We start from the raw sequence: 26589 nt of genomic DNA on the forward strand, positions 1-26589 counted from the left end.
GAAATCTTGGGCCTCAAGATGTTTATGACATGGCGTGGCCTAGGGCAGGTGGCAATAAACTCTTTAATGAGTATTTTATAGCCACTGTGGAAAACATTATAGTGGTTCCTCAAAAAACTAAAAATGCAACTACCATATGATCCAGCAATCCCACTGCTGGTTATATACCCCAAAGAAAGGACATTAGCATATTAAAGAGATATGTGCACTCCCATGTTTATTGCAGCACTGTTTATAATAGCCAAGATGTAGAATCAACCTAAGTGTCCATCAATGGATGAATGGATAAATAAATTCTGTCATAGATGCGCAATGGAATATTATTCAGCCATAAAAGAGAATGAAATTCTGTCATTTGCAGCAAAGTGGATGGAACTGGAGGCCATTATGTTAAGTGAAATAAGCCAGGCACAGAAAGACACATATTGCATATTTTTACTCATATGTGAGAACTAAAAAAATTGATCTTATGAAGGTAGAGAGAAGAATGGTGGTTACCAGAGGCTGGGAAGGGTAGCGGTGAAGCGGGGATAAAGAGAGGTTGGTTAATGGGTAAAAGAAAAAAATACAGTTTGATAGTAGGAATGAGATCTAGTGTTTGGTAGCACAACAAAATGACTATAGATAACAATAATTTATTGTGTAATTCAGTATAACTAGAGGAATGGATTTGGAATATTCCCAGCACAAAGAAATGATGAATGTTTGAGGAGATGGTTATCCTAATTACCTCGATTTGATCATTACACATTGTATGCCTGTGTCAAAATATTACACATACACTATAAATATGTGCAACTATTATGTACCTATAAAATTTTTAAAAAATTAAAGTGCTCTAGAGGCTCAGAAAAAAAGAAAACCTCTTCCTCCCCTCCTCTGCGCACCCCAACATCCAGTGAGGACTGGAGGATGAGGAAGGCGCTGAAGAAGGAAGTGGTGTGTGAGGTGGGTTTTAAGAATGGGGAGGACCTTTCTTCCTGTCTCCCTCTTCCCCTTTTCTAATTCTTTCCTTCCTAGAGGGTCTTCTTTGGTGGTATGGGTTTGGGCTGTGGTGAGGCAGAAGCCATGCTGTTCCTTTTCTTGGATGTGTAGGAACATATTTTCAGGGACTTGAGGTTCCAGAGGAGCTGGTTCTGCTCCTTGGCCATCTCCTGCCCATCACTTAGGCTCATAATTGCTCTGCAATGTACTCATGAAGCAGGCTAGGGTGTAAACATTCTTCCTGAGACTGTGCCTCTCGCACAGGCACCCAGCCTGGAAATCAATGGCACAGAAAGGATGAGGTGAGAGTTTGGCTCTTGGCCTGTCTTGTGGAGCCAGCCATGCTGGCTTCCAGAGGGGACAACTGTTGGCTCTTTAAGGATGATGGGAGTCCAGCTGTTCAACTTTGAATGGCTGGGAAAGCAGATGCAATAGGATTGTAATCAAGAACGGGCAGCAGAACCAGCTGGAGAAGGTGCCCCATGAACATACTCAGGCGCCACCTCTGGACAGTCTCATGTTGACTCAGCAGAACCTGGACATGTGTGTTTTGAAAGCAGTCCTCGTCCAGTTGGGTCCATGCTGCGTCTACCACCGGAAACTAGGGCTCTGCAGACTTTTACTCTCATAAGTTCCCAGGAGCTGACTTGTTTCCTAACAATCATGGTCCAGATGAGATTATTCTGCTCCCATACCACTTTTTTGACTTTAAAGAAATGTTTAAGCAGTGCCCTCATTGACATCCAAAACCTTTCCATTTGGCATTCATAATGTGATCTGTATTAGTAAAGTATATAACGGATTCTTTGTTTCATTATTATAATTATAATTATTATTTTGTTTTGCTGTCATTTGTAGCTCCAGATTTTCGAGCTTACTTGATAGGAGGGCTTATCGCCTTGGTGGCTGTGGCTGTGTCTGTTGTGTACATATACAACATTTTTAAGATCGACATTGTTCTTTGGTATCGAAGTGCCTTCCATTCTACAGAGACCATAGAAGGTAAGTGTGTGTAATCACCGAAAAATGCCTCAAAATTGGTATCCTCTTATACATATACAATGATTTCAAATATACTTTGTCATATTTTACTATGTTGTTGGCAAACTTAGGGAAAGGAATCTCCTTGGAGCTGCCTATGCTTTAGAGAAATGATTTGTCCCTAATCACCAGCATCATTTGGTCAGATAAGGCTTTCAGGCTCATAATGATTGAGGAAATATTTGCTAAGCTGCAGGAGGAGATCATCTTCTAAGTCCTGCCGCAACCATGTTACAAACGTTTCCACGTCCATCCTCCGTCCACTGCAGGAAAGTTTCTCCGAGAGCAAAGTGCTCTCCATCCATGATGTGTGCTCAGCACAGTGGGTACTTTCTCAGAATCTGGGTCATGGAGAGGGATGAGCTGCCTGCAGTTGGAGCTCTCTCTAGGCCCTGTACTTGGTGCCTGAAAGGATTTAAGTCTTCAACTCTCAGATATGGAGAGAGATCGAACCAAGTTTGAATGTGATTTCTCCGCTTACTCCCTATGTAAACTTAGAAAGATGTTTAACTTTCTTCTATTTCTCAGCTATAGAAAGGAATAGAGGAAGGAAGGAAGGAGACAGGGAGGGAGGAAAGAAAGAGAGAGAGAGGGAGGAAGGAAAGGAGAGAGGGAGGGAGGGAGGGAAAACGGAGGGAAGAAGGGAGTTTCGTAGAAAAGAAACTAAAGAAAACGGGAGAGAGAGGGAGAAGGGAGGAAGGGAAAAAAGAAGGAAGGAAAGAAAAAAGAAAGAAACAAAGAAAGGGAAAGTGATTAAATCCTGCTTTTTGACAGTGGGAATAACTGAGTTGAAGTACAGGGAAGCATTCAGCTGGGGCTTGGGGCACAGGGAGGCCTCTGCTGCGTGTCTGGAGGTCAAAACAAATCCCCAACACCACAGCTGTGGGTTTTAGTCTGTGGGCCTGTGTCCTTCCAGTGCTGTTTGGCACAGAAATGCCTCAGTGTGATCCTGACTCTCTGAGAGCCTGGCATTTCCTACCATGGTGCTTGTGACTCTTTATGCTACTTTTGTTTTGTTTTGTTTTGTCTCAGAACAAATACAATCTATTAAGGCCTTGCAAAAGTAATAAATCTGCTCTAATGTCCCCTAATTAGATGAAAAAAATTAATAGAAGCCTAAAGAAGCCTGGTGCAGCTGATCTGTGTGGAGACGCATGAATTTATACCTTTTAAGTCCAGAGGCCTGAGTGAAAAGAGCAGGAATGGGAGGGAAACTGGTTGTCCGAGAATGTTTTATGGGCCAGCTAAAACATAAAAGAGGTCACTGGCATCAAGTGCTTGCTTCGCACATAAAATACACAGCACAGTTGTTGTCCACATGTTTGATAAAACATAGCTATCCTAACTTGGATTTTTTCCAAATTAAATTCCAGAATTCAGAATTAGCAACCCTGCGCAATGTAGAAAGCAATAAACTCCTTTTTAATGACAGAAGTCATCTGAACCTTAAGTGTCCAGTGCAACCTGAAGTGCTGCTAGTACTGTGGATAGTCCGACTGGGATGGGGAGGGGGTCTCTGGTTTTGGCTCTGGCATCTGCAGAGGCCGCCCCGTCTAAGCACACCCATGACTGCTCTATCCTGCTTGCGTCTTTGAGAAGAAGACAGTTCAGTCCCCCACCACTGATTGTTTTCTGACACAGAGTTGAGTGGTTCAGTTGCTTTCTACTTTTTGACTAACAGAAGCCTGCGTCACTTTACGTGTTCTTCCTGGAAGCTCAGGCCCCGTGGCGTGTCTCTCTCACTGTCTCTCTCTCTCACTGAGTCATTGCGACTCCCAGGAGCGTGACTACAGCTGTGACTTATGGGTGTTGTGCAGAGTGTGTGGGGAAGCTGCTAGTGAGGTCGAGTTTAGCAGGAAGAGAAAACAGGAATAGTGACTCACACGGAGTAGCGGGGGCTGGGCAGATGAGAGAGTTAGGCAGCTCCGCCCTCTGCCAAGACCGGGACGCAGCCCAGATTCTGCACCAGTGGGCAGAGGATTTGGCGATGGAGGCCGACAGGCAGCCAGAGGTCCTTTTTTTCTTTATTTTTATTTTGCTTAATTCAGAAAAGTATGCGTGCATTTTGTGATGAAATTCTCTACAGCTCCGTCTACGAGAACTGCCCTGTAATATCTGTGTGTTGGCTTTAACAGTGAGCTACTGATGAGATTCTGAGATTAGTCCCAGATCCTGTTTATGTCCTTGTTCCCCTTGAGGATATTTTCTGAGTTAAATCAGGAAATAGCAATTAATGGATGAAAATGAGAGAGAAATAATGTCCTTCGTAGGATAAGTCATTTACCCTGACTAGGTTAGCTAAGCTGTATCACTCAATTAATAATTAGGTGTGTATGATTCACGATTTTAGGAGGAGCCATTGACAGCCCTGGCTGAAGTCAGCAAGTTCTGTATCTTCTCTAGCAAGCCACTGGAGCTTTAAAAATTCTCCTGGCAGGGGCGCATGTGTGTACGAGGATGGAAGGGTCTGTGTACAGATCTCCTAGAGAGATTTGAAAATGCCTCCAATGCAACTTTGGAGAATGTGGATGTAGGATAGAATGGTTAAAACGAAGACAAGCCAAACAGAGTGATCAAAGGGAAACCAAGGGGACAATGGGAAAACAAGTCGGGGTAGAGTTAATGACACCTTTAACAATTATTAAAGATGTATTTGCTTTTCAAGCTAAAGCAAAGGCAATGACAAGATCCACTGTGTGGTGTTCACAACAACCTTTCAGATTTTCATGAGAGAACATGGCTTTTTCTGAGACTAATTTCCAAAGGCAGATTTTTTTTTTTTTTTTTTTTTAACATAGGGAGTCCTCATTTCAAACAGGCGTGGTGTAGGGAAGCTTGACTGCAACAACTTTCCCATGGTAAATGTCATAGCGTGTTTCGTGTGGCTTTTCTTCTAGTGTTTTCTATGCATATTGGGGCTAAACCCACCAAACCTCCTGCAGTTCAGTAAAAGCATTTGCGTGGAGGCCAGATTGAATCTGAATTTTCCACCGTTCTGGTTTGATCGGGCCTAAAATTTAGCAATATCATATTGAGAGAAAGTAGGGAATTGAATAATCTTTAGATAATATTTCCTAGATATTAATTTATGTGAATGAGCTTTTATATATTTTTGCCAAGACCAAGAAGGACATAACAATTTTAAGGGAGTGGAAATAGACTCTGATTCTTTGTGAGGGTGTGGCAAAGTTCTGGAAGAACACGTGGGACTGGAAATATTGCTGGGGCTACTTTTGGAAAATTTAGACTGACACAGCTGCACAGGACTAATCAGGGATAAGTTTTGTGAAATTTCCTGCTCCCATTTCTCATTTTAGTCACAGCAAAAGGAGCGGTGGACCTGGGTTTACATCAAGGCTATGCACTCACCAGCTGGGAGACTTTGGAGAGATCGCGCAGTCTTGCTGGTCTCAGCTTCCTTACTCATAATTTGAGGATAGAACCATATCCCACACGGTTGATCATGAGAAGCAAAGCCGGGAAATGCTGAGGTGCTGTTGCCCGGCAAGGCTGTTCAAAACCAGCGGCCTGATGCAAAAAGCAAAAGACTACAACTTGATCTTTTGCTATTAATGTATTGGTCAGTAAATTATGAATTAGTCATTTGAAAGTGATGAAAACTCACTACATTTTGAGAACATCAGCAAGTTCTATTTCTACTCAAAAGCTTAGTCAGACAGAAAGAAAAAAAAGATGACCAAAAAATTGGGCACATTTGTACATTTTGAATTTTTAAAAGGTGTGAGACTTTCTTCCTACTCAAATGTCTTCTGATCCTGAAGTTGGAGAGCAACAAGTACCTATATCCTCAGACACCTTGTTTAGAAACAGGGAACAGGGAACATTCGCAAAAGAGAGAATACACTTAGCACACATGGTTTGTTTGTTTGTTTTAAAAATCAGAAACAGTAGGAAAAAAGAGAAACAGATTGAGAGAAGAGAGATAACTAGTGGCAGGGACTGGGACAAGTGGCAATAAGCCTGCATGTCTGCTGTAGTTTAGAATAGACCAGGAAATACTGTATTTACCAGAAAGGTTATTCTCTGTGGTGAACCGAGCATCAACTCACCCAGCCCTTCATCGGAAACCAAAGGATTAATGTGATCACATTTTTAAATGGGAAAATCGAATTCCTTCTCCAAAAGTTCAGAAACATAAGAACCTTATGAAATGTTTCTTTTCTCATTTTCTATCTACAGAAAAAAATTCCTCTGGCTTTGGAAAGTCAAATGTGTGCTATGAAATTTTACACAGAAAAGTATCCACTTATTTGAGCGGTGGCCCTGATCAGTGACCTGTATGATTCCACAAGGAGTTTCAGCTATGTTGGGTTTTTGCCAATTCAAGACACAAATTAGTTATCCCTTTTGTACCTGCCCTGTGATCCCACTTTAAAAAGCTGACTCTGATCTCAGCTTCGTCCCCAACATAGATATAAGCTCTTTGAGCCTCCGTAAAATCAAGCTTCATCTGGATATTTGGTGAGAACTGATGAAGGCTTCCTCTGCACCTGGTCCTGCTCCAGGGGCTGAGGGTAGGGCAGGGAGCCAACAAAGTCTCCACTCTTACACAGCTTCCTTTCATGATGGGGTGGGGAGGCAGACAAGGAGTGTGCACATGTGTGTGTGCATGCATGTGTATGACTACATGTGCACGCATGGGTGTGCATGCATGTGTGTGTGTTACCATTCTCCATAAGAGATGGCCAAGAATGGTGAGCAGGGACCCGAAGGTCAGCAGTGGTTTGTGTGAGAACTGATGGAATGAGAAACGATGATATGTAAACTGTCAAGATCTGTGCACATTTTCATTACTATTATTTGGACGAAAACTAGAAGAATACAAGGTTTTCCTTTCCCTTATTAATCTTAAAATCACCTCTTTCTGCAAGTCTACTCATCCAACAAACTCTCATATAAAGGGAATAGAAAAGGACACCACCCCTGTCTAGTACCTACTAGGCTGTCTGAATTTCTAAACAGCCCAAAGCTCGAAATCGCGTTTTCCAATGAGACGCCCACACTTACCTCTTCTTCCCCTCAAGCCCTCTGGCCCTGCTGAAGTTCCTTATTCATTCACACGATTCCTGAGTAAGGAATTAGTCCTCCTTCCATGCCCTTCTGAAGCTGCTCCCCTGCAAGCCTGTTTACCATCCACTCTTAGACCCTCACTTTTTTCCCCTCAACTCTCCCACCCTTTAAAATCCAGGAGCTCCAGCCTGGCCAACATGGCGAAACCCCGTCTCTGCTAAAAGTACAAAAATTAGCCGGGCCTGGTGGCGGGCGCCTATAATCCCAGCTACTCAGGAGGCTGAGGCAGGAGAATCGCTTGAACCTGTGAGGCGGAGGTTGCAGTGAACCAAGATGGCGCCACTGCACTCCAGCCTGAGAGACACGAGCGAGGCTCCATCTAAAAATAAATTAAAAAAAAAAAAATCCAGGAGCGTTCCCATGTTCATTGTGAATTTTTTTTCAAGAACTCCAGACCATGGGGATTTTTGTTTCTTGCTGTCTTTTCTGTTCGTTTGACTCTCGTCGCCTCGTAGTGTCCTGCGTTGTTTAATTTCTGTGCATGTGAATGGTCTGCCCAGTGAGGTCTGTGTCTTGTTCATCTCTGCATTGGCCAATGCAGGGGCTGCTTTTGAGGTTGCTCAATAAATACTGACGATGATGACATGCGCCATTGGGTTTGACCTTTTTCAGGGGCACTGCAGATTATTAGAGTCTGCTCAATTGCTTTTTCTCTTGTTTCACAGATGTGAGTCTGTGGGTTTGTAGTGATGGAATTCACTGGTGGGCCTGAATCAGGAGGGAGTCATCCAGTTTTGCCTGGTGCAGTTAGGACAGTGCTCTGTCACACAGGACACACTGAGGATAACATGGGTAAATGGCTAGAGTTTCCTGCTTTTTTGTTTGTTTATTTTAGAGATCCTCTTTTTGTTTGTTGTAGAGATGTGGTCTTGGATTCTGTCATCCAGGCTGGAGTGCAGTGGCGTGATCATAGCTCACTGCATCCTTGAACTCTTTTTTTTTTTTTTTTTCGAGACAGAGTTTTGCTCTTGTTGCCCAGGCTGGAGTGCAATGGTGTGATCTCGGCTCACTGAAACCTTCGCCTCCCAGGTTCAAGCGATTCTCCTGCCTCAGCCTCCTGAGTAGCTGGGATTGCAGGTGCCCACCACCAAGTCTGGCTAATTTTTTGTATTTTTAGTAGAAACAGGGTTTCACCATGTTGGCCAGGCTGGACTTGAACTCCTGACCTCAGGTGATCCACCTGCCTTGGCCTCCCAAAGTGCTGGGATAATAGGCATGAGCCACCATGCCTGGCCACATCCTTGAACTCCTAAGCTCCCATTTCAGCCTCCTGAGTAGCTGGGATTTCAGGCCTGAGCCATCATGCCTGGCTAACTTTTTAAAAATTATTTTCTTTGGAGAGTCTTGTTATGTTGCTGAGGGTAGTCTTGAATTCCTGGCCTCAAGCTATCCTCCTGCTTCAGCTTGTTTATTACAGCCATGCACCACTGCGCTGGACAAGTCTCCTGCCTTTAATTGTCATTTCTGGCCACATCACAGGGAGTGGTGGACTTAGAATCAAAAGATGTGGGGTAGAGTTAGGGATTGCAGGTGTGATGCAGCCTACCCAGCCTCAGCTTCACTCTTGCGCTTTGGGGATAAGACCACTTCCCTCAGGGGTCCATTTGTGAGAGGAGATGATGTCCCTTGGCAGCCCCTGGCACCAAGTCAGCCAACTGGGCACTCAGAAGTCATGGAACCCAGGCCAAAGGACACCATGGTAGCCGCTCAGGCTTCCGGTTTGTTAACATGAGAGAATTTGGTAGCAACAATTCCACGAGCTTGTCTAATTCCTTTTCAGACGGGAAGCTGTATGACGCCTATGTCTTATACCCCAAGCCCCACAAGGAAAGCCAGAGGCATGCTGTGGATGCCCTGGTGTTGAAGATCCTGCCCGAGGTGCTGGAGAGACAATGTGGATATAAGTTGTTTATATTCGGCAGAGATGAATTCCCTGGACAAGGTGTGTTTTAAGTGAGGTATAAAAATAAGAAATAAAAGAAGGAAAGCGACCCCTCTGTTCCTCCACTTTACTAATGGCAGTGACTCTGCCTGCCTTCCCCATGGAACCACAGAAAGTCTATGACCAGCGCCCCCTGCCCGCCAGCCCCCAGCCCCCAGCCCCCAGCCAAGGAGGTTAGGCCCAAGCTTGCTGCCTGCTCTAGGCTCCTCCCTGCCCTGCAGTGCCTGAGATTCCTGCTTGCAGCAGCACGCATCTCACTTTGAGTGAGGATATGGTTAAGCCATTCACAGAAACAGGTGGCCAGTGATGTAGTGGTGGCTAAAGGACTGAAAGGTGGTGAGAGGTCATTTGCCTTCACGTTCCTGAGATGAACTGCTGGGTGTTTTCCATGGGTTTGAACAATGTAAATCAGGTCGTGCTTAAAGCTGATTTTATAAACCTCAACCCTGCTTGCCCCTCCCCTCCCTAAATACAATGGAAATTTTAGTATACTTTTCCCATTTGATAGGAAGGTGGCTTTGGACAGTTCAGTTAACTTCTCTCAACCTCAGTTGTCTCATCTGTAAAATGGGGATGGGGTGCTTCCCTGACTCAGATGAGAGAACTGAATGAGAAAACCTGAGAAGGGGCCCCCGGCATGGAGCTCAGCACACTTTGGACACTCACACAACAGTACTTTCCTGTCCCTTTGTTCTCCTTCTTGGAAGGCTATACAGCAAAATGGCTGAAATCTGAAATAAACATTCTTTTCTAGTCACCAGTAAATACCAGTTCACTCACTTATTCAACAAATATTTACTGAAAACCTCTATGTGATGGACAGTATTCTAGGCACTAGAAATACGAAAATCAGCCAAGTAGAAGGGCCTGTCCTCAGGGAGGTTCCAGTCTATTCTTACTTCCTATGAGAGGCAACTGTAGACTAAATAGCATCTGCAGAGCTGGGTATTTAGAGAACCCTCCCTTTCCCAAGCAATCATCAGGGCATGTTATTTGGTTTCTAAATTAGTCACATAAATCCTGGTCATTTAAATAACTATAAAGAACAAAAGGAAAACACAGATTCAAGATTAATGCAACATTTCAGCTAACTACATTTTCCTATCCTTTTAAAATCTATTTTTAAAAATGTGTTCATCTGCTAATATACACCAGACCTTCAGCTAGTCTGGGGATACAGAGTTAGGCACCATCAGATACTTGTTGGCCAGGGAAAGTGACATACAAAGAAACCACATGCAAAACATGATTCATGACTATAGAGGACCAAGGCTTCAGGGAAAGCCACAAAGGCTTCACAGAAGAGGTGACACATGTTAAAAAAAAGAAAAAAAACCCAAAACTTGTATCAATCCATTCCTAAGTCATGTTTATTTTAAAGTCCATTTTTGGCCAGGCACGGTGGCTCACACCTGTAACCCCAGCACCTTGCGAGGCCGAGGTGGGCGGATCACTTGAGGTCAGGAGTTCGACACCACCTTGTGGTAAAACCCTGTTTCTACTAAAAATGCAAAAATTAGCTGGGCGTGGTGGTACGTGTCTGTAATCCCAGGTACTTAGGAGGCTGAGGCAGGAGAATCGCTTGAACCTGGGAGGTGGAGGTTGCAGTGAGCTGAGATTGCATCCCTGCACTCCAACCTGGGCAACACAGTGAGACTTCATTTAAAAAAAAAAGTCAATTTTCTCCCGGCCTGTTTCAAATATTCTCACTAGCATTAAGACCCGGGCTGTTTTAATTGTGAGATCTTCTGAGCCTTCTTTCTTTATTTCCAGCCGTGGCCAATGTCATCGATGAAAACGTTAAGCTGTGCAGGAGGCTGATTGTCATTGTGGTCCCTGAATCACTGGGCTTTGGCCTTTTGAAGAATCTGTCGGAAGAACAAATCATAGTCTACAATGCCCTGATCCAGGACGGGATGAAGGTTATTCTCATTGAGCTGGAGAAAATCGAGGACTACACAGTCATGCCGGAGTCAATTCAGTACATCAAACAGAAGCACGGTGCCATCCGGTGGCATGGGGACTTCACGGAGCAGTCACAGTGTGTGAAGACCAAGTTTTGGAAGACAGTGAGATACCACATGCCGCCCAGAAGGTGTCGGCCATCTCCTCCCGTCCAGCTGCCGCAGCACACACCTTGCTACCGCACCGCAGGTGAGCAGGTGGGAGGACACGAGGTTCGTCACACACTGATGGAGGGTCTATCGTTGTGTGGTGGCTCACAGCTGGAGGAGGACACATTTCATCGGGGTCGTCCGCTCTGAAGCTGGCAGTTGCGTACTAGTGAGAGGGACTGTTGTGTTTGTTGTCATTTGTTTGCTTCGATCAGAGCTGCTTCTTCAGGGAAAGACACGGCTTCTGCAGAAGGCCCTCTTTAGCCTATGGGCTTATTGACACATGCCCACTCACTGAGGCCTGGATGGATACAGCACATGGGCCCCTTGAGAACAGGACATGGAGGGTTTTAGAAATGGCAGTGGACATGCCTGGAAGTTTGCCCATGATGTGGCACCCACAGAGTCTGAGATGGGAGCCTGTGCTGTTGGGGGACCACAGGAGGGCAGTCTAGCGCCAGGAGAGGGTTGGCAAGGAACGCAGTATTTGTCCACGCCTGTCCAGTGTCCGCAGGGCCCGGTGCTCAGGGGTCATTTGCTGTGTCTGCGTCTCTCTCACTCTGCCAGTGCAGACAAAGAGCTGAGACCACGGCCTTAGCACTTTGCTTCCAGAGGCGAGTTAAAAGTCACCTAGACCAGTGGGGACCCACAGGTGTGGCCATGACTACCTCTTGGTCACCCTTCCATGCTTTGAGTGGCTTTATCTGTCAAACGAAAGCAAGCAGGAATTCCTTTCCTTTCCCTTTTAGACACATGTCAGTCAGAATTCTGAGCAGCCTGTGAGAGACGCAATTAGCACACAGATGACAGAATTCTAGTCCAAGCAAGGCAAAGTCAGTTTTCAATGAGCCAGTGTGCCCTTGTTACAGGCCAATTTATAACTTAATTATTCACAAAGTTTTTTAATACTAAAAATTAGCTGTAAACCCTCATCACTTTTTTCCAAGACCCTGGGCTGAGGGAATTAGGCATAGCTCAACCCTCTGAAGCTGTGGGTTGTTGACACTGAGACTTAGTAAGCAGTCAGTGGGGGCTGGAAGGGAGTCAGCCCTGAGAGCCAGCCGGCAGGGGCGAAAGCGGGAGCCAGAGGGTGTCAGGAGGCCTGTGGCCCTGGGATGGCATGGGGAGCAGGGTGGGTTGGGAGGCGCTGTGCCCTCATTCACAGGCGGTGTGTGGTGCCCAGTGTGGGATGGACTTTCAGGTGCTAAGGAGCCCACTCCTGTCTTTGAAGAATTTATGTTCCAAGGTGACCTCAACATGACACATTTGTTTAGCATCCTACGGAGGCCTCGACTTGACATTGGTCCATTCTTTATTTAACATTTGCTTTTTAAAATTTTTATTTTGGTAAACTTTATGAACATAAAATTTACCATTTTAACAATTTTTAAGTGTATATTTCAGTGGCATTAAGTACATTCACACTGTTGTGTAGCCATCACCACCATCCATTCCAGAATTGTTTCATCCTCTCAAGCTGAAATTCTGTGCCCATTAAGCTATGCCTCCCCATTGCCTTCCCATTGCTCTGAGGTAGGACGTAAAGTACATTTTAAGAATAACAGCATTAAAAAATGGCTACTATAATTCACTACTATTACATTTTTGATACTTTTCAATAAAAAGAAAGCAGAGACACATACTGGAAAGCGGGAAGCTTTTTGACTTATAAAACTCCAGTTAAAGAATTCACCAACAGTGCTGGTCTCCAGGAAGTCAGAGGTTTCCAGAAAATACATTTTCTTCCGACGGGTCAGCTTTCTATTTTGCTGACACCTCGGCTGATGTCCTGTGAGTGTGGTCATTCACTTATAAATAATTAATTGCTAGAGAATCCATTTTCTAAAATTCACAGGCACACCCTTCAGAGAGGACACGTCCCTGCACCTCTCCCACTCTCCCCACACTGTGACTGCCTCTGGCTCCCTCCATCCTGCGGAGGGAAATGGCTGGGAAGGAAGGGGGAAGGGTGCTGAGATGCCCTCAAATCTGATTGGGGTGGGGGTATTCCCTAAATCCTCACCAAATCACGAGCCAGTGACCACTCACCCATTTCGGTCCAGATCTTACTGTGCCGGGGTTAGTCAAGTGGCCAGAGGTGGTGCCCACCGCCCTCAGGGGTTTCCTGGCGTGGCCTGATCTCATATGCACTCCACAGAAGGAAGGGCAAAGCGTCCTCAGCCAGCCCACAGCCACCCTGCCCGCTCCAGCACTGCAGGCAGCCTCCAGAGACCAGCCCAGAGAAGAGAACAGCAGCGAGTGAGGGGACAGAGTGTGGAACAGATCAGTAATGCCCATTTTCCTCTTGGGTGCAACAGGACAAACAGCCTGTTTTAATTAAACTAGCAAATCCTCCATGAGGAATGACAACTCCCATGTTGGAGAGAGAAATCGAGATGCAAAGAAACTTTTTAAAGTTCCACTAATTCCTAATGAAATAATAGGGATGCAATGCAGCAAGAATACAAATAATTAAGGCAAGTAGCCTGGCATCACCGCTGACATGTAGGCAGGTTGGCAGGTAACAGCTCCGCTCATGGTCTCAAGTCCAAATTTGTATAATAAAGGAGGTTTAAGAGTTCAATGGCTAAGGGACAAAAAGGTAGTTTATAGGAAAGCTGAAGGCCACCCTCAATTCTCTCCTGTTTCTCCAGCTGGGCTTGGTGCAAATATGAGGTCAATGGGGTCCTATCCCTAGTCCTTGGGGGTGGGCTCCAGAATTCTACTCCAAGCAAAGTGAAGTCAGTTTCCAATGAGCCAGTGTGCCTTCATCACAGGCCAATTTATAATTGAATGATTCACAAAGTTTTGTAATACTATGAATTAGCTGTAAACCTTCATCACTCCTTTCCAAGACCCTGGCTTGAGGGAATTAGAGACTCCCCTGGGCATCCCCAGGGACTGACCTGGAGGTAGGGCTGAGAGAGGAGATTGGACCAGAGAGGTGAAATACAGATGCTGAGTCACTGTATTTACATTCACCTTCCTATAATGACTGAGTCAGCCACAAAACCCACTACCTTTGGTATCTCCCCTCAAATACCCTGAGTCGGCTCATGAGAGAGGCCCTAGGAAAGACCCAGTCACATTAAATAAAGGGCCCTGGAAGGTGTGGTCTTTCCCCGGAGGACCAAGCGAGATGAAGATATACATGCGAAAAGTGCTTGGCAAACTGTGAGATGCCGTGAGGAGCTGGCCTGCCAAAATATGCAATGTGCTCAGGGAGCCTCAGCCCCCAGGGCCCCCCACACCCATCAGCACCCCATAGTGACGCAGATCACTTCCTGCCACGTCACAGTTGGTTGACCTTTCCTCGGCACTTGGTCCTGTTTTTTATTTATAAACATCCCTTCAACACATGCTTGTTTGGTATTGATCTGGGGCTGTGTAAAGTGGAAAATTCCTTCCTGGTTTCCTTGAAGAACAGAGGCTGTTCCAGATGAGGTCTGGAGTGAGCTACAGAGGGTGATGCTGGCTCTAGGAGCCGTGGCTGCTGGGTCTAAATGTTAGAGGCCACACATCTCCAGTAGTATTATTCTGGGAGATGGGAACTCTGTGTGTGGATGTCCCCTCCCATACACCCAGGGACTTCTGAGAAATGCTGCTGTTCACTAATACAATTCCAACCTCATCTCCCAGGCTGTCCCTGGAGAGGGGCTCTCCACTTGAGAAGGACCTCAGAGCCCCGGCTCTTGTCATCCAAATTCACCTTTCCTCTGGGGCTCTTATAGGAAAGGTGAGAGTTGCCACTGCTCATCTATGATGCTCTGGCATAACCACCTTGCGAAGATAACCCAAGAGAAATGGAAGCCTCAGGGATATACCACCAGATGAGCTGACGGCAAGGTAGAGGTTTTCGCATTCCCATGGCAGGTTTCCTCCTCAGCCCCTATCTCCCACCACATCAGAAAAGGAGTAAATAGATCTTTCCTGATTTCAGGCCCAAAACTAGGCTCAAGAAGAAAGAATTGTACTCTCACGACTGGCTAAGACTTGCTGGACTGACACCTATGGCTGGAAGATGACTTGTTTTGCTCCATATCTCCTCATTCTTACACCTATTTTCTGCTGCAGGATGAGGCTAGGGTTAGCATTCTAGACACCCAGTTGAGCTCAGGCTTAGAGAGGAGGAGGATGGGATAAGAGCTGGGGCCATCCCCATGTCATGGTGGGTGAGAGCTGGGGCCATCCCCATGGTCATGGAGGGTGAGGGCTGGTGGGGGGAGGCATCCCCATGTCATGGTGGGTGAGAGCTCGGAGCATCCCCATGTCACGGTGGGTGAGAGCTCGGAGCATCCCCATGTCACAGTGGGTGAGATCTGGGGGTATCCCTGTGTCATGGTGGGTGAGATCTGGGGGTATCCCTGTGTCATGGTGGGTGAGATCTGGGGGTATCCCTGTGTCATGGTGGGTTAGAGCTGGGGGTCATTCCCATGTCGTGGACAGTGAGGGTGGGGGGTCATCCACATGGTCATAGTGGATGAGAGCTGGGGGTATCCCCACATCATGGTGGGTGAGAGCTGGGAGCATCCCCATGTCATGGTGGGTGAGATCTGGGGCGTATCCCCATGTCATGGTGGATGAGAGCTGGGGGAATCACCATGTCATGGTGGGTGAGATCTTGGGGGATCACCTGTCATGGTGGGTGAGAGCTGGGGCACATCACCATGTCATGGTGGGTGAGAGCTGGGGTTCATCCCCATGTCATGGTGGGCTAAGCCCACATGGAAGCCTGTGCTTGGATAGCGTATGCCCTTTCCTCTGTTTTTCCACAATGAACAATTAAACTGTAAATGTTAAAAATATCTGTAATTTGTGAAATAAGTTTTATTCTCATTTGAGCAACATAAATCACAATTTTGTTTGTTTACCATGCCTGTCAAAATCACAAACATTTTCTTATCAGTTTAAATAATGAACACTGATTTCTGCTAAAATCATCTGACAATTAGCTTGTCAACATTCAAATATTTTTCATCTTAGATCCACTACCTTTGTGGTGTGGTCCACTGAAAAGTTGGGCAAAACCCAATCTGTGATTGAGGCTATAGAGAAACATGAGGTTCATGCGCAATAGCTTTTTTTCCCCACACTTAGTAGATGGACTGTTTCTCAGTCTGACAGCCACCAAAGCTTTATGTCCTGATGAGTATTTTTGTCCTCTCATCCTCTCTGATGGCCTCGTTTCTCCAAATTTCTTCTTTTGTCACCGAGGCTGGGATTACAAGCATGAGCCACCGAGCCCGGTCAAGGCTTTCATATTTTTTTAAAACTTTGAAGTTCAATGAGAAACATAATTTAGTAAGCAACTCAGTATGCACACACGGAATGGAAAAAGTTCTGTCCTGTGTTATTTGTTCTATTTTGTTCAAGTCTAGCTCAATTTTTCAAAATGCTGGTCACATCTCGCCAACTTGTTTTAATAACCAACTTATGCCTTTCCACTGCAATCTGGAGAGCTCAGCCTCTCAGGCTTCTGGTTCCCTTGTCAATCACGATACTTTGGCTACTTTGCTTTCTTCAATCAGCAAGGCTTTATCAAGAATTTACGCTCTTTTAATTATCTGACTTCCTGGTCAGTCAGCTTTGTTTGTGGTTTTAAATGACCACAGGATAGTAGAAGTGAACATAATTTCCTGCCTGTGTAAAAGGATGACATCAAGAGGAAAAGAAAGCAGCCCACTGGGTGAAGAACCTTGAGAAAGAGATGAACATTTCCTCTCTTGAGACACAGGACAAACAAGGTCACGCCTGAGCTCGGCAAACAAGGACTTCGGTGGCTGCCTACGGCGCCGTTGCGCCCTCTGGTGGCTGCTGAGGAACCTCTGTCCAGCCCGAAGCTCACAGAGCCCCGTTCAGGCTGCCGCAACCTACCTAGGCGGCCAGAATGGAGACTTACAGGTGGGCGGGCACCCCGGGGTGCACACATTAGCCTCTCGGGGCTCTCCAACTTAAGGCCAGGGATCTCTTTCTTCTTTTTAGGCTGCGGAGAAGGCGGAGATAGTGCCATTTTCGAATGTGTTCCTAACTCTTGAGCTTCTGAGACTACCGCAGTCTGTCCAAGGGTGGTGAGTGGGGATCAGCAGGCCCTGTTTACTGTGTACTCGCAAGAGAGGACTGCGGTCATAGGGATTTCAGAGAGGTGGCCCTGGCATCGGGCCGCCTGGACCCCAGTCACAACTCAACCACTTGCTGATGGAGTATGCTAGCTAAATCCCTCGTGCAAGTCAAAAACCCTGTGCCCCAGTTACTTCCTCTGTAAAAAAGGGATAATACAATGTTGGTATCCTTATTGCCCACTACAAAAAGGGCCAGAGAATATGAACAGGACATTTGCAAAGTAAGGATTAATTCATACAAAAGCCTGGTGAACGGAAAATGTGTGTAACATCACAAATGATCTGATGCCGCCAGGTAGGGGGGCATTTACCATGTGCCAGACCCTAAGCTAAGCTCTTTAAGTACATTATCTCATTAACAGTCAATTATCCTACATCCTCTCCATTTTAAAATGAAGAAAGTAAGTGTGTAAGAGATTAGATAACCCACCCAGGGGTAACACAGTTGTTAGACATGGCCCCAGGGAAGTGTATCACTGGCTGGGTATTTCACGATGTTACAGCATTCCTGTTAAATTGTTAGGTATGATAATGGTAGCATTGCTATGTTTCTAAAAGCATCTTATGTGTTAGAGGTGACATACTGAAACATTTGTGAATGAAATACTATGATATCTCAGATTTACTTCACAATAAGCCAGTGCAGGGAGTGGTGGAGGACATGAGTTTGTGAAACAAGACTGGCCATGAGTGAAGTTCATTCATGAAAAAATAGAGCAGTTGAAAAGATTTTTAAAAACAAAGAAACTCTCAACCCTCAGACACTTACACAAGTCTGCTGTGAAATAAGACATCCTGGCTATTCTGAACAGCCGGATGAAACTAGGGATGGAGATATTTTGTTTTGTTTTCAAAATATAAACAGCTTTTTCCTCCCTGATTATTTTCTCATTGGGTAAATTTATGAAAACAGGAAGTTATAAAAATATTCATTATCCTTTTGGTATATGTATGAATATTCACATAGATTTGATCTTGCAATACCAATCTTAGATTTATGAATTGCATTAGTCAGGGTTTTCTAGAGAAACAGAACCAATATGACTTTTATATATATACAAAATTAAGAACTGTCTCCCATGATCATGGAGGCTGAAAAGACCCACAATCCGCGCTCTGCGGGCTGGAGACCCAGGAAGGCCAGTGAAATATTTCTTTAGTTGGAGTCCAACACCCTGAGAACCAGTGGCGCTGATGATTTAAATCCCAGTCTGAAGGCAGAAAATGAGATGGTTCAGCTCAAGCAGTGAGTGAGGCAGATTTTGAAAAGGGGTGGAGAAGAATTTCTCCTTCTTCTGCTTTGTGTTCTATTCAGGCCTTCAAGGGATTTGGATGATGCCCACCTGCTCTGGGGAAGGCTCTCTGTCTTACTGAGTCCATTGATTCCAGTGCTAATCTCCGCTGGAAACACCCTTACAGACACGTCCATAAATAATGTTTAATCTGGACATCCTTCAGCCCAGACAAGTTGACATGTAAGATGAACCATCACATGGATGTTTAGGTTTGTTCCATTTGTTACTTTTACAAACAAAGTGCATTCATCTGATCATTTGCCTTAGATAAATTACTGGAAATAGAAGAATTTATCTATTAAATAGATTTATATCTGATCATTTGATGCATTCTTCCAAATTTCCCTCCGGAAAGCTTGTACCAGTTGTGACTCCCGCCAATGCTGGCTGAAGATGTCAGAAGGCAAAACGTATTCTAAGGTGTCCCAGGCTCAAGCCTGAGTTCCTAGTTTGGTAATGACACTGGGGAATTTCTTGTTTTATATATTTTTTGTGCATTTCAAAAGAAATGATCAACAGGCTATGATGGGATGTTTTTGGTCTTGAAGGACCTAGTTATACACTTCTCTGTTTCAGGGTGTGGCTGTGCAATTCCCAGCCCCGCTAGTCCCCTGTCTTGTATGTTTATCCATTGCACTTGCTCTGCTGCTGGTGATTCTCAGTAGGGCACTTTCTCAAGCAGGCCTCCCTAGGGGTGGCAAAGGCACGCCTGCAGAGTCAGACTCTGCCATTGCTTCCATCCAGTTGGATGGATCCTAAAAAGTTAACAGGCCATAACACAGGGGTGGAGAAAGCTCAGAGCTCCAAACAAAAGGGGAGAACCATCTGGCCTTTCCCAGTACCTACTCTAGTAGAGCAGGTTAATTAAAAACAGTAGCAGCCATAAAACCTGACTGGTGTTATCTCTTTTCCCAGCCCCAACCAAGGCAAAACAACAAAAAAAGCCCATAGTGAGTCTCAGGGTGTTTTGTGTTTATGATTCCCATGTGTGTGGTCCCAGAGAGAAAGAGGATGGAGGAGGCGGGGGCTTGAGGTCAGCAGGCTGCAGTGGAGAGCTGCTCTCCTGTGAGGAGGCTGAAGTCCCCTAAAATGAAGAGAAAGCTTGGGATGTTGGGCTATTCCCGACCCTGCTTTCATGTCACTCTCTCTGATTTCATTTCACATATCACAGTTGACAGGGCATAGATACTCTCGAGACTTTTTTTTTTTTTTTTTGAGATGGAGTCTCGCTCTGTCACTCAGGCTGGGGTGCCGTGGCATAATCTCGGCTCACTGCAACCTCCACCTCCTGGGTTCAAGTGATTCTACTGCCGTAGCCTCCCAAGTAGCTGGGACTACAGGTGCATGCCACCATATCCGGCTAATTTTTGTATTTTTAGTAGAGGCGGGGGTTTCACCATGTTTGCCAGGCTGGTCTCAAACTCCTGACCTCAGGTGATCTGCCCACCTTGGCCTCCCAAAGTGCTAGGATTACAGGTATGAGCCACCACACCAGGCTCTAGAGACATTTCTAAAGGGGATGCTTGGAATCTTGAGAAGACTGTAGGTCTTCTTGTGGGCAATCAATTATCTGCTCATTGAAGTAAGAAAGCCAAGTACTTGATTGGGCGCAGGTGGGTGGGCAATGGTAGGACATTTACTCCCAGCCCCCATGCTTGAAAATCAATTCTTTTTCCAGTTTTCCAACTTTTCTGTTTCAAGCAAAATCAGTCAGGTGTCAGAATGCCCACAAAGCTTTTCTGATTGAATGAGTAATAGGTAGGCTCTATTTTATTCTGTGTGAAAATTAAGGGTCTTTATCTCTCAGCTCTTACCATGGCCAATAAATAAATGCTTTGGAAGGTACAGCCATGGCCTTCTCTGGAATTGAGGACCCTCAGAACACTGCTGGCACCCCAGACCTTCCACAGAGCTTGGCCCAGTGGATGAATGATGGGAACTTGGACGCAAGAGCAATGATGAGATTTGCTCGGGTCTCTCCTGCCAAAGTTAATTTTCATATCTGTAGTATGGCTTCCAAGCAAGGTAAGGATGGTTTGGCCTAATTTTATTTGTATCTATAATCCAACCTAGGGGTTTGAAGGACAACTATCAAACAGTGGTGGATTTCTGTTTCAGTGTTGAGCACCGGGTATCCCTTCAGGCCTTGTTCAAGGCAGCTCCCAAGAGTCCAGTGGGCAACCTTGTGTTAGGAGGGTGCCTGTCCCACCTCTCTAGGGTGTGAGACCAAAAGGTGGGCTTTGTTTGGTTTCCTGGAATCCTCACCTCTGTGAAAGAGCATTTAGGGATCTCAAAGGACCAATCTTGTACTTCCCTCCACGCCACCTGTCTACCTTCCAAGCCAAAGGTGCATGGTAACCACTTTAGGGGGAAATGAGAGAACTCAGGTAGTCATTTAGCCATGCTATTACATAAGTCCCATACTGGCCTTTTGCAGTTTTATTGTCACCTTCTGCCACTCATTGAACACATGGGCCTCCTCTATGGATACAGAGGTGAGCATAGAGGCATGTCTCTGCCCTGATGGCATGCATGATCTAATGGATGGAGGAGACAGCCACAAGGAAGGCGTGGAAAGATGGCTGGGGGTCGGGGAGTGAGGAGATGCAGAGAGAGAGCAGGAAGAAAATCATGGAAGAAAGTCATTTGATGAGAGAGTCTTTTTTTCTCTTTCTTTTTAAAAAATGCAACACTAATCACAAGGGGTTGTGGCTGACCTGACTGTGACACCCCCAGCACCCACCTGAGGAAGAGGCAACAGCTCCAGCACCTGTTTCTGACCTAGGGGCCAGGTGATGGCCCTGCTCCACACCACATCAGGCCTGAGTGTGGGAAAGCGTTGCGGCCAGGAGCCATCTAGGAGCTTGAAACAGAGTTGTGCTCTCCTCCAAGCTGTGGTTTCAATTAAACCCATGGCTAAAACCTTCACCAGGCGTGTCCATTTGGGACGTTGTTTTGGTTTATTTAGAATAAATAATCTATAGTGGTTTTCCCTCGATACTCGGGGAAATTGTCATCAGGTGAAACCAGCCTGAAATAAGTACTGAGATCATGCTTGGAGGTCCCGTTGGCCCGTGGGGAGGGGTGGCGGTGCCGGTGGCACGGGGTGGAGAGAGGGTCGGTCCCGCTTTGCTGAGGACGGAGCGGCCTGGGAAAGAATGGCCAGTCCTCAGGGCTCGTCCTCACCTCGCTCTGTCTGCCCCTGAGGGTCTGTCCGCCACAACACGAACCCTGTGGATGTTCCAGGGAGGTATCTGGTAGTCTGACCTCAGTGACAAAGAAGGGACCTTACAACCCAGGCAGATGAGCAGCGTTAAGTCCCAAACCCAAGTGAGGGCTCCCGCGATTGCTCCACGCATCCTGCAGGGAGTGCCCTGGTGTTTTTCCTCGACTTCCTAAAGGGATTCTAAAAAGAACATGCAACTTGATTTGACAGGAAGCAATAGAAACGCATGCAGAGAGCTGACTGGAGCCCGGATTCTACATGCCTCCTTCTTGCCTCAGAAACACAGAGGAATGAATGAATTAAAGACACAACACTCAGCCCTAGGCTTCAGGATTGGATGGGTGAACATTTTGGGGTAGCCTTTTCTAGAGATGTGCGATCAAGGTAGGAAGAGTGTCAAATGAAATGTCACTTTATAATCACAACAGCCCCATAGGCTGTTGTGGCAGGTGGAAGACAGGTGTAGCCAGGTAATTGAGTTCAAGGCAGCATGGTAGAAACATGATTTTTTCCCCCAGTCAAGCCCTTTTTTTCCATTAGGTAGAAGCTCCCTTCAGTTATTTCTGCTAGGTTCCATAGTTTTGCAGTCACTTCTGGTGCTTTGAAGAGTCATTTGGGGTTTATCAGATTCAGCTCTGGTTCATGTTAAAACTTTAATCATTTGATTCCAAGCTTTTCTTTTCCTCTACTCCACTCATGGGAGATGGGAGCTGAGACTAGTGGGTAGAATAAAGGTGGTGATGGGCTGCTGTCACACACCTGTCCTCTTCCTCCATCTCTCCCACCTCATTTGGAGCAGTGAGAGATGGGGGAAAAAACCATGTCTACATCTTTGACTACATATGATGGCTCTGCCTGGGGTACCACAACTGCCATCGCTGCTCATTGCCCAAGGGCATCAAGTGGATGGATGGTGACACCTTCATGTCCTACAAGGGGCTCACATCTGAGGAGAGGACCCAGCTGTGCTTTCAGGCTGCCATGCAGTGGGTGGCCTCACACGCACACCTGTGGGGCCTGTGCTGCTTTGTGCCTGGAGCTTCTATCTCAGCTTCCCGCCACGGTCTACCTTCAGGTCTGCAGGTGCGCTGGGGCTCCATTTCCCTACTTCTTAGGAATCAGAATCTCTCGTGGCATGTGCCCAACTTTGAGGGGAGCATGCATTCATGGCCCACTCCATTGGGCAGGGCCTCACTACACCACCTCTTCTCAAGTCTATTTTTCTCTAGTTCAGGGACTCAGGGACAGACAGTACAGTGAATCTATCAGCTAATCAGGTGCACAGCAGGAATCAAAATCCAGTCCCACTTCATTGATGGCACTCAAAGTTTTGGAATAATTCTCTTGGGGATCTCCCCTCGCCCTGGTAGAGTGAGGAAGAAATAAGCTCTTTTCATGAACCAAACACAAAGGCCCAAAGACAACCCGTGAGCTCTCCTCATATGTGGAGTGGTTGTTCATTGGGGTGGGGGTGTGGGTGGGACCAGTTCCTAGGGAACGTCTGTCTCAGTGGGCTTGTGGCTGGCGCTCAGCATGTTCTGTCTTCAGCCTCAGCCTCTGCTGAAGATCTTGAACAAGAGGAAAGATACTGTGTGGCATCTGACACCATATTTTCTAAAAGAACTTCTGAAAACCAAAGAAAAAAGACAATAGAAAAATGGACAAACAATATAAACAGGAAATTCAAAGCCACAGGACACCAAATAATCAAGACCCATAGGAGAGCCCAACCTCACTAATAATAAGGGATGTGTCATTACACATAGTTACTGCTTTATGTCTTACAGATTAGCAAAGTTTAAAGGGCCTGGCAATGTTGGTGAGGTCATGGGGCAGTAGGGATGCTTCTCTGTTGAACTTACTGCACGTTGGTAGAATCACTGTGGAGAGAGCATTTAGCCATAATGCTCATAGCTGTTCTAGGCACATAGCCTAAAGAAGCTCTCATTCATGCAAACAAGGGCATGTGCATAAGAATATTTATTGATGTGTTATTTGTAACTGTGGAAATTTGGAAGCAGACTAAATATGTCTGTGGATAGGAGTACAGAGAAGCTGTGTACATCCCCCAAATCCACTATTATCTGCAGTTTAAAAACAATGAACTTCAGCTACATGTATGAACATGGGTAAACTTCAAGCCATGTTGATAAAAAGTTTCAGAATAATATGCACAATATTTATGTTAGTTATATATAGCAAAATATAACATACGAAACAATCTAAGATTGTCTCACAAGGTTACTTGTGAGTTTATCATAATCTTATTCACTTCCAGCTTTAATGTAGGATGCTTTTGTTACCTTATTCTGGGCTCAAGCTTTTGGGAACAGCTTATGTCTGAAACACCAAAGGCCATTGATTCTATGTCCCGAATAAAAGCCTGCTATTGGCTTGAATGACAATAACAGACTTTTATTATTGACAAAAATAATAAAATTGATGCCTATTGCTTGATACTGTGTCTCAGTTAGACCTGGCTTTCTATATAGGCAGTTACCTACCCAGTAACATTTTAGAGATGCTGGAAAGCTGTGTTGCTCTAAAACATCTCTGGTGGAGACCAGTCTACTACTACATACATTTCTAGAATTAAGATTTTAAAATAGTTAATGTGTGCAATCAGCAATAGTATTTTATTAATGTCTCCAACAGCTTCATTCACACACTTGCAAGGGTACATTTATTTGATTGCATTTCAATTTGATGGCTGAGATAGAAAGGAGACAAAATGGAAGCTTTGTTATAGGAAAGGAGTACAGAATTGACATTTAGTGTGGGCTGCTGTGGGGAGAAGGCATAAGTGGGCACCACTCTGGGGATGATGTTACAATGTTCTTTGGACAAAAGGACAAGGCAGGACAACGTTGAATGAATGCAGGTGTCTTGTCTAAACATATAAACAAGTCACAGCAAACTACACTCAGCATCATGAAATGGTGCTGCTGACCACTCTAAGGATTCATGTTTTGTTGAGCATTTAGTATGTGCCAGGCAGTTGCTGTACAAGCCTTTACAAGAACCTGCTGAGGTATATTTTGCACATGCCTACATCAGGCTTCAGAGAGTTTTGACCGCTTTTCCTAGTACTCCATAGTATTTGAACCCAGGGCTGGCTGACTCCGAAATTCAATAAGCCATAGTGCCCCTAAGTGACAGTTTCCCTCCTACTCTATAGTTTATTCCTGGAGAATATGTAAGTTTGTAATAGACTACACTTTGGGTGTGAGCAGTACGTTTTCTCACCCTTCCTTTGATTCCAGTAGGAAGCTTCTTGTGTGCATTTGGGTCCCGTGAGTCCATGCCCAGGCTTGGTCAACCCTAACATGGTATGGTTTGCACAGTTTGCAGGCAGCTTTGTAACACAGCATAGATGAACCTAAATCCTCAGACATTCTTTTCAGCTGGATTAGGTGGGAAAATTTGTCTCTGTCTCTTGCTCCCTCTCCTACTCTGTCTCTGAAATGTGGGTATAGCTTTGCTGGTAGCAGTCTTTCCTTCCACAAGGATAGATATTGTTAGCGTCAAGAATGAATCATGTCAAAAGTGAAGAGTCAGAGATAAGCAGAATCAGAGAAGCAAAGAGAGACCAAGAGAGATCTGTGACATTGTTTGAGTCCCTGGATCCTGTCATGCCTGAATTCCTTGGAACTCTGAAGTTTAGGAGTTAACTATTTCTCTTTTCTGCTTAAATTTGGTTTCTGTTTCTCACAATGGAAAGAATCCTAACAAATACAAGCCTCAATATGTTAGTCTTTTCCTGCAGACCTCTTTCTGATTGATATCACCATAGCAGTATGAATTTTTCTATGAAATCATGTAAGTTTTTCTCCTTGGAAAAGAGATAAAAAAGCCATACTAGGTTTGGGGTTCCTATCATGAGTGTGTTTTGGTATAAATTATACAATGGCTCAAAAGTAACATAAAAAATTTATTTTTTGGGGCAGTGCACACTTAGGGCATGAAATCCAGGGCCTCAGTCCACTGCTGGGATGCCACTGGTGGCCATCATCTCCTCCCAGGCTCCATATCTGAGCCTTGTACAGAGCAATGTCATTGCAGACCCTGCAGTGGTTCAGCCTGCGATCTGGGCAGTCTGGGTTGAGGGTGGGCTCTGAGTCCCATGCAGTTTCCTGGTTTTCGGTCTGTGTCTGGGTCCCTCTTCCTTGGTCCCTGGGCAGCGTGGCGAATAAGATTCCGAAACCTGGCGTCTCCAGGCTCCTCCAGGTTACCATGCCAAGACGTGGGCTTCCTGGTGATCTGTGGACCTCGTGGAGGGGTTCACGTGATACCGCGCATAGACGTTCTGGGCTGGTAGTTCTTTGAGGTACAGCTCCTGCAAGATCTGGTTCTGACGGACCTCATCCTGGATCACCTTCTCCCTGGGGTGTCCCCCCATGGCCTTGGCGTTGCTCCATCTGGTTCGATGCGCTCTCTGCTCCCTGGTGCCTCTCTCCCTGGCCCCGGGCATCTGCCGTCTCCAGGCAACGGTGTCCCACGCAGTCTCCAGGCAACAGCGCTCCCACAGCCCCAGCTCCTGGCGACCCAGCCCTTACCCCAACCGCCCGTGGACACCTCCAGGAAAGGGCTTCCTGTCACAGGACAGACCCGGAGGTCATGGGCATGTGGTTAGGCCTCACCTTGGCCAGTCGTTTCCCTCCCAGCGAGCAGAGGCGCTGCTTCCTCGTGCTCTCCCTTCTCCGTCTCGGGCCTGCAGTTTGCTCGGTGGTTCCAGACCAAGGCCCACGGGGAAGCCATTGCCAAATGCAGAGGCTGG

General features: G+C 45.8%; 1 protein-coding gene and 1 pseudogene across 6 annotated transcripts in view; one reads left to right on the forward strand and one right to left on the reverse strand.

Annotated features, from left to right (window-relative positions):
* IL1RL2 (interleukin 1 receptor like 2) overlaps positions 1-15757 on the forward strand; it is a 55362-nt gene extending 39605 nt beyond the window's left edge. For all 6 annotated transcript variants that reach the window (XM_063713533.1, XM_054547401.2, XM_024242013.3 and 3 more), the window contains 3 exons: positions 1843-1986; positions 8897-9058; positions 10832-15757. In XM_063713533.1, coding sequence (XP_063569603.1) covers positions 1843-1986; positions 8897-9058; positions 10832-11322 — 797 coding nt within the window. In that variant the 3' untranslated portion in view covers positions 11323-15757. The remainder of the gene's footprint in view (positions 1-1842; positions 1987-8896; positions 9059-10831) is intronic.
* Positions 15758-25723: 9966 nt separating this feature from the next.
* On the reverse strand, positions 25724-26378 carry LOC129057515 (cilia- and flagella-associated protein 144-like; annotated as a pseudogene).
* Between the last annotated feature and the right edge of the window lie 211 nt (positions 26379-26589).

Source organism: Pongo abelii, chromosome 12 (genome assembly GCF_028885655.2).
Source record: "Pongo abelii isolate AG06213 chromosome 12, NHGRI_mPonAbe1-v2.0_pri, whole genome shotgun sequence".
NCBI lineage: Eukaryota > Metazoa > Chordata > Mammalia > Primates > Hominidae > Pongo > Pongo abelii.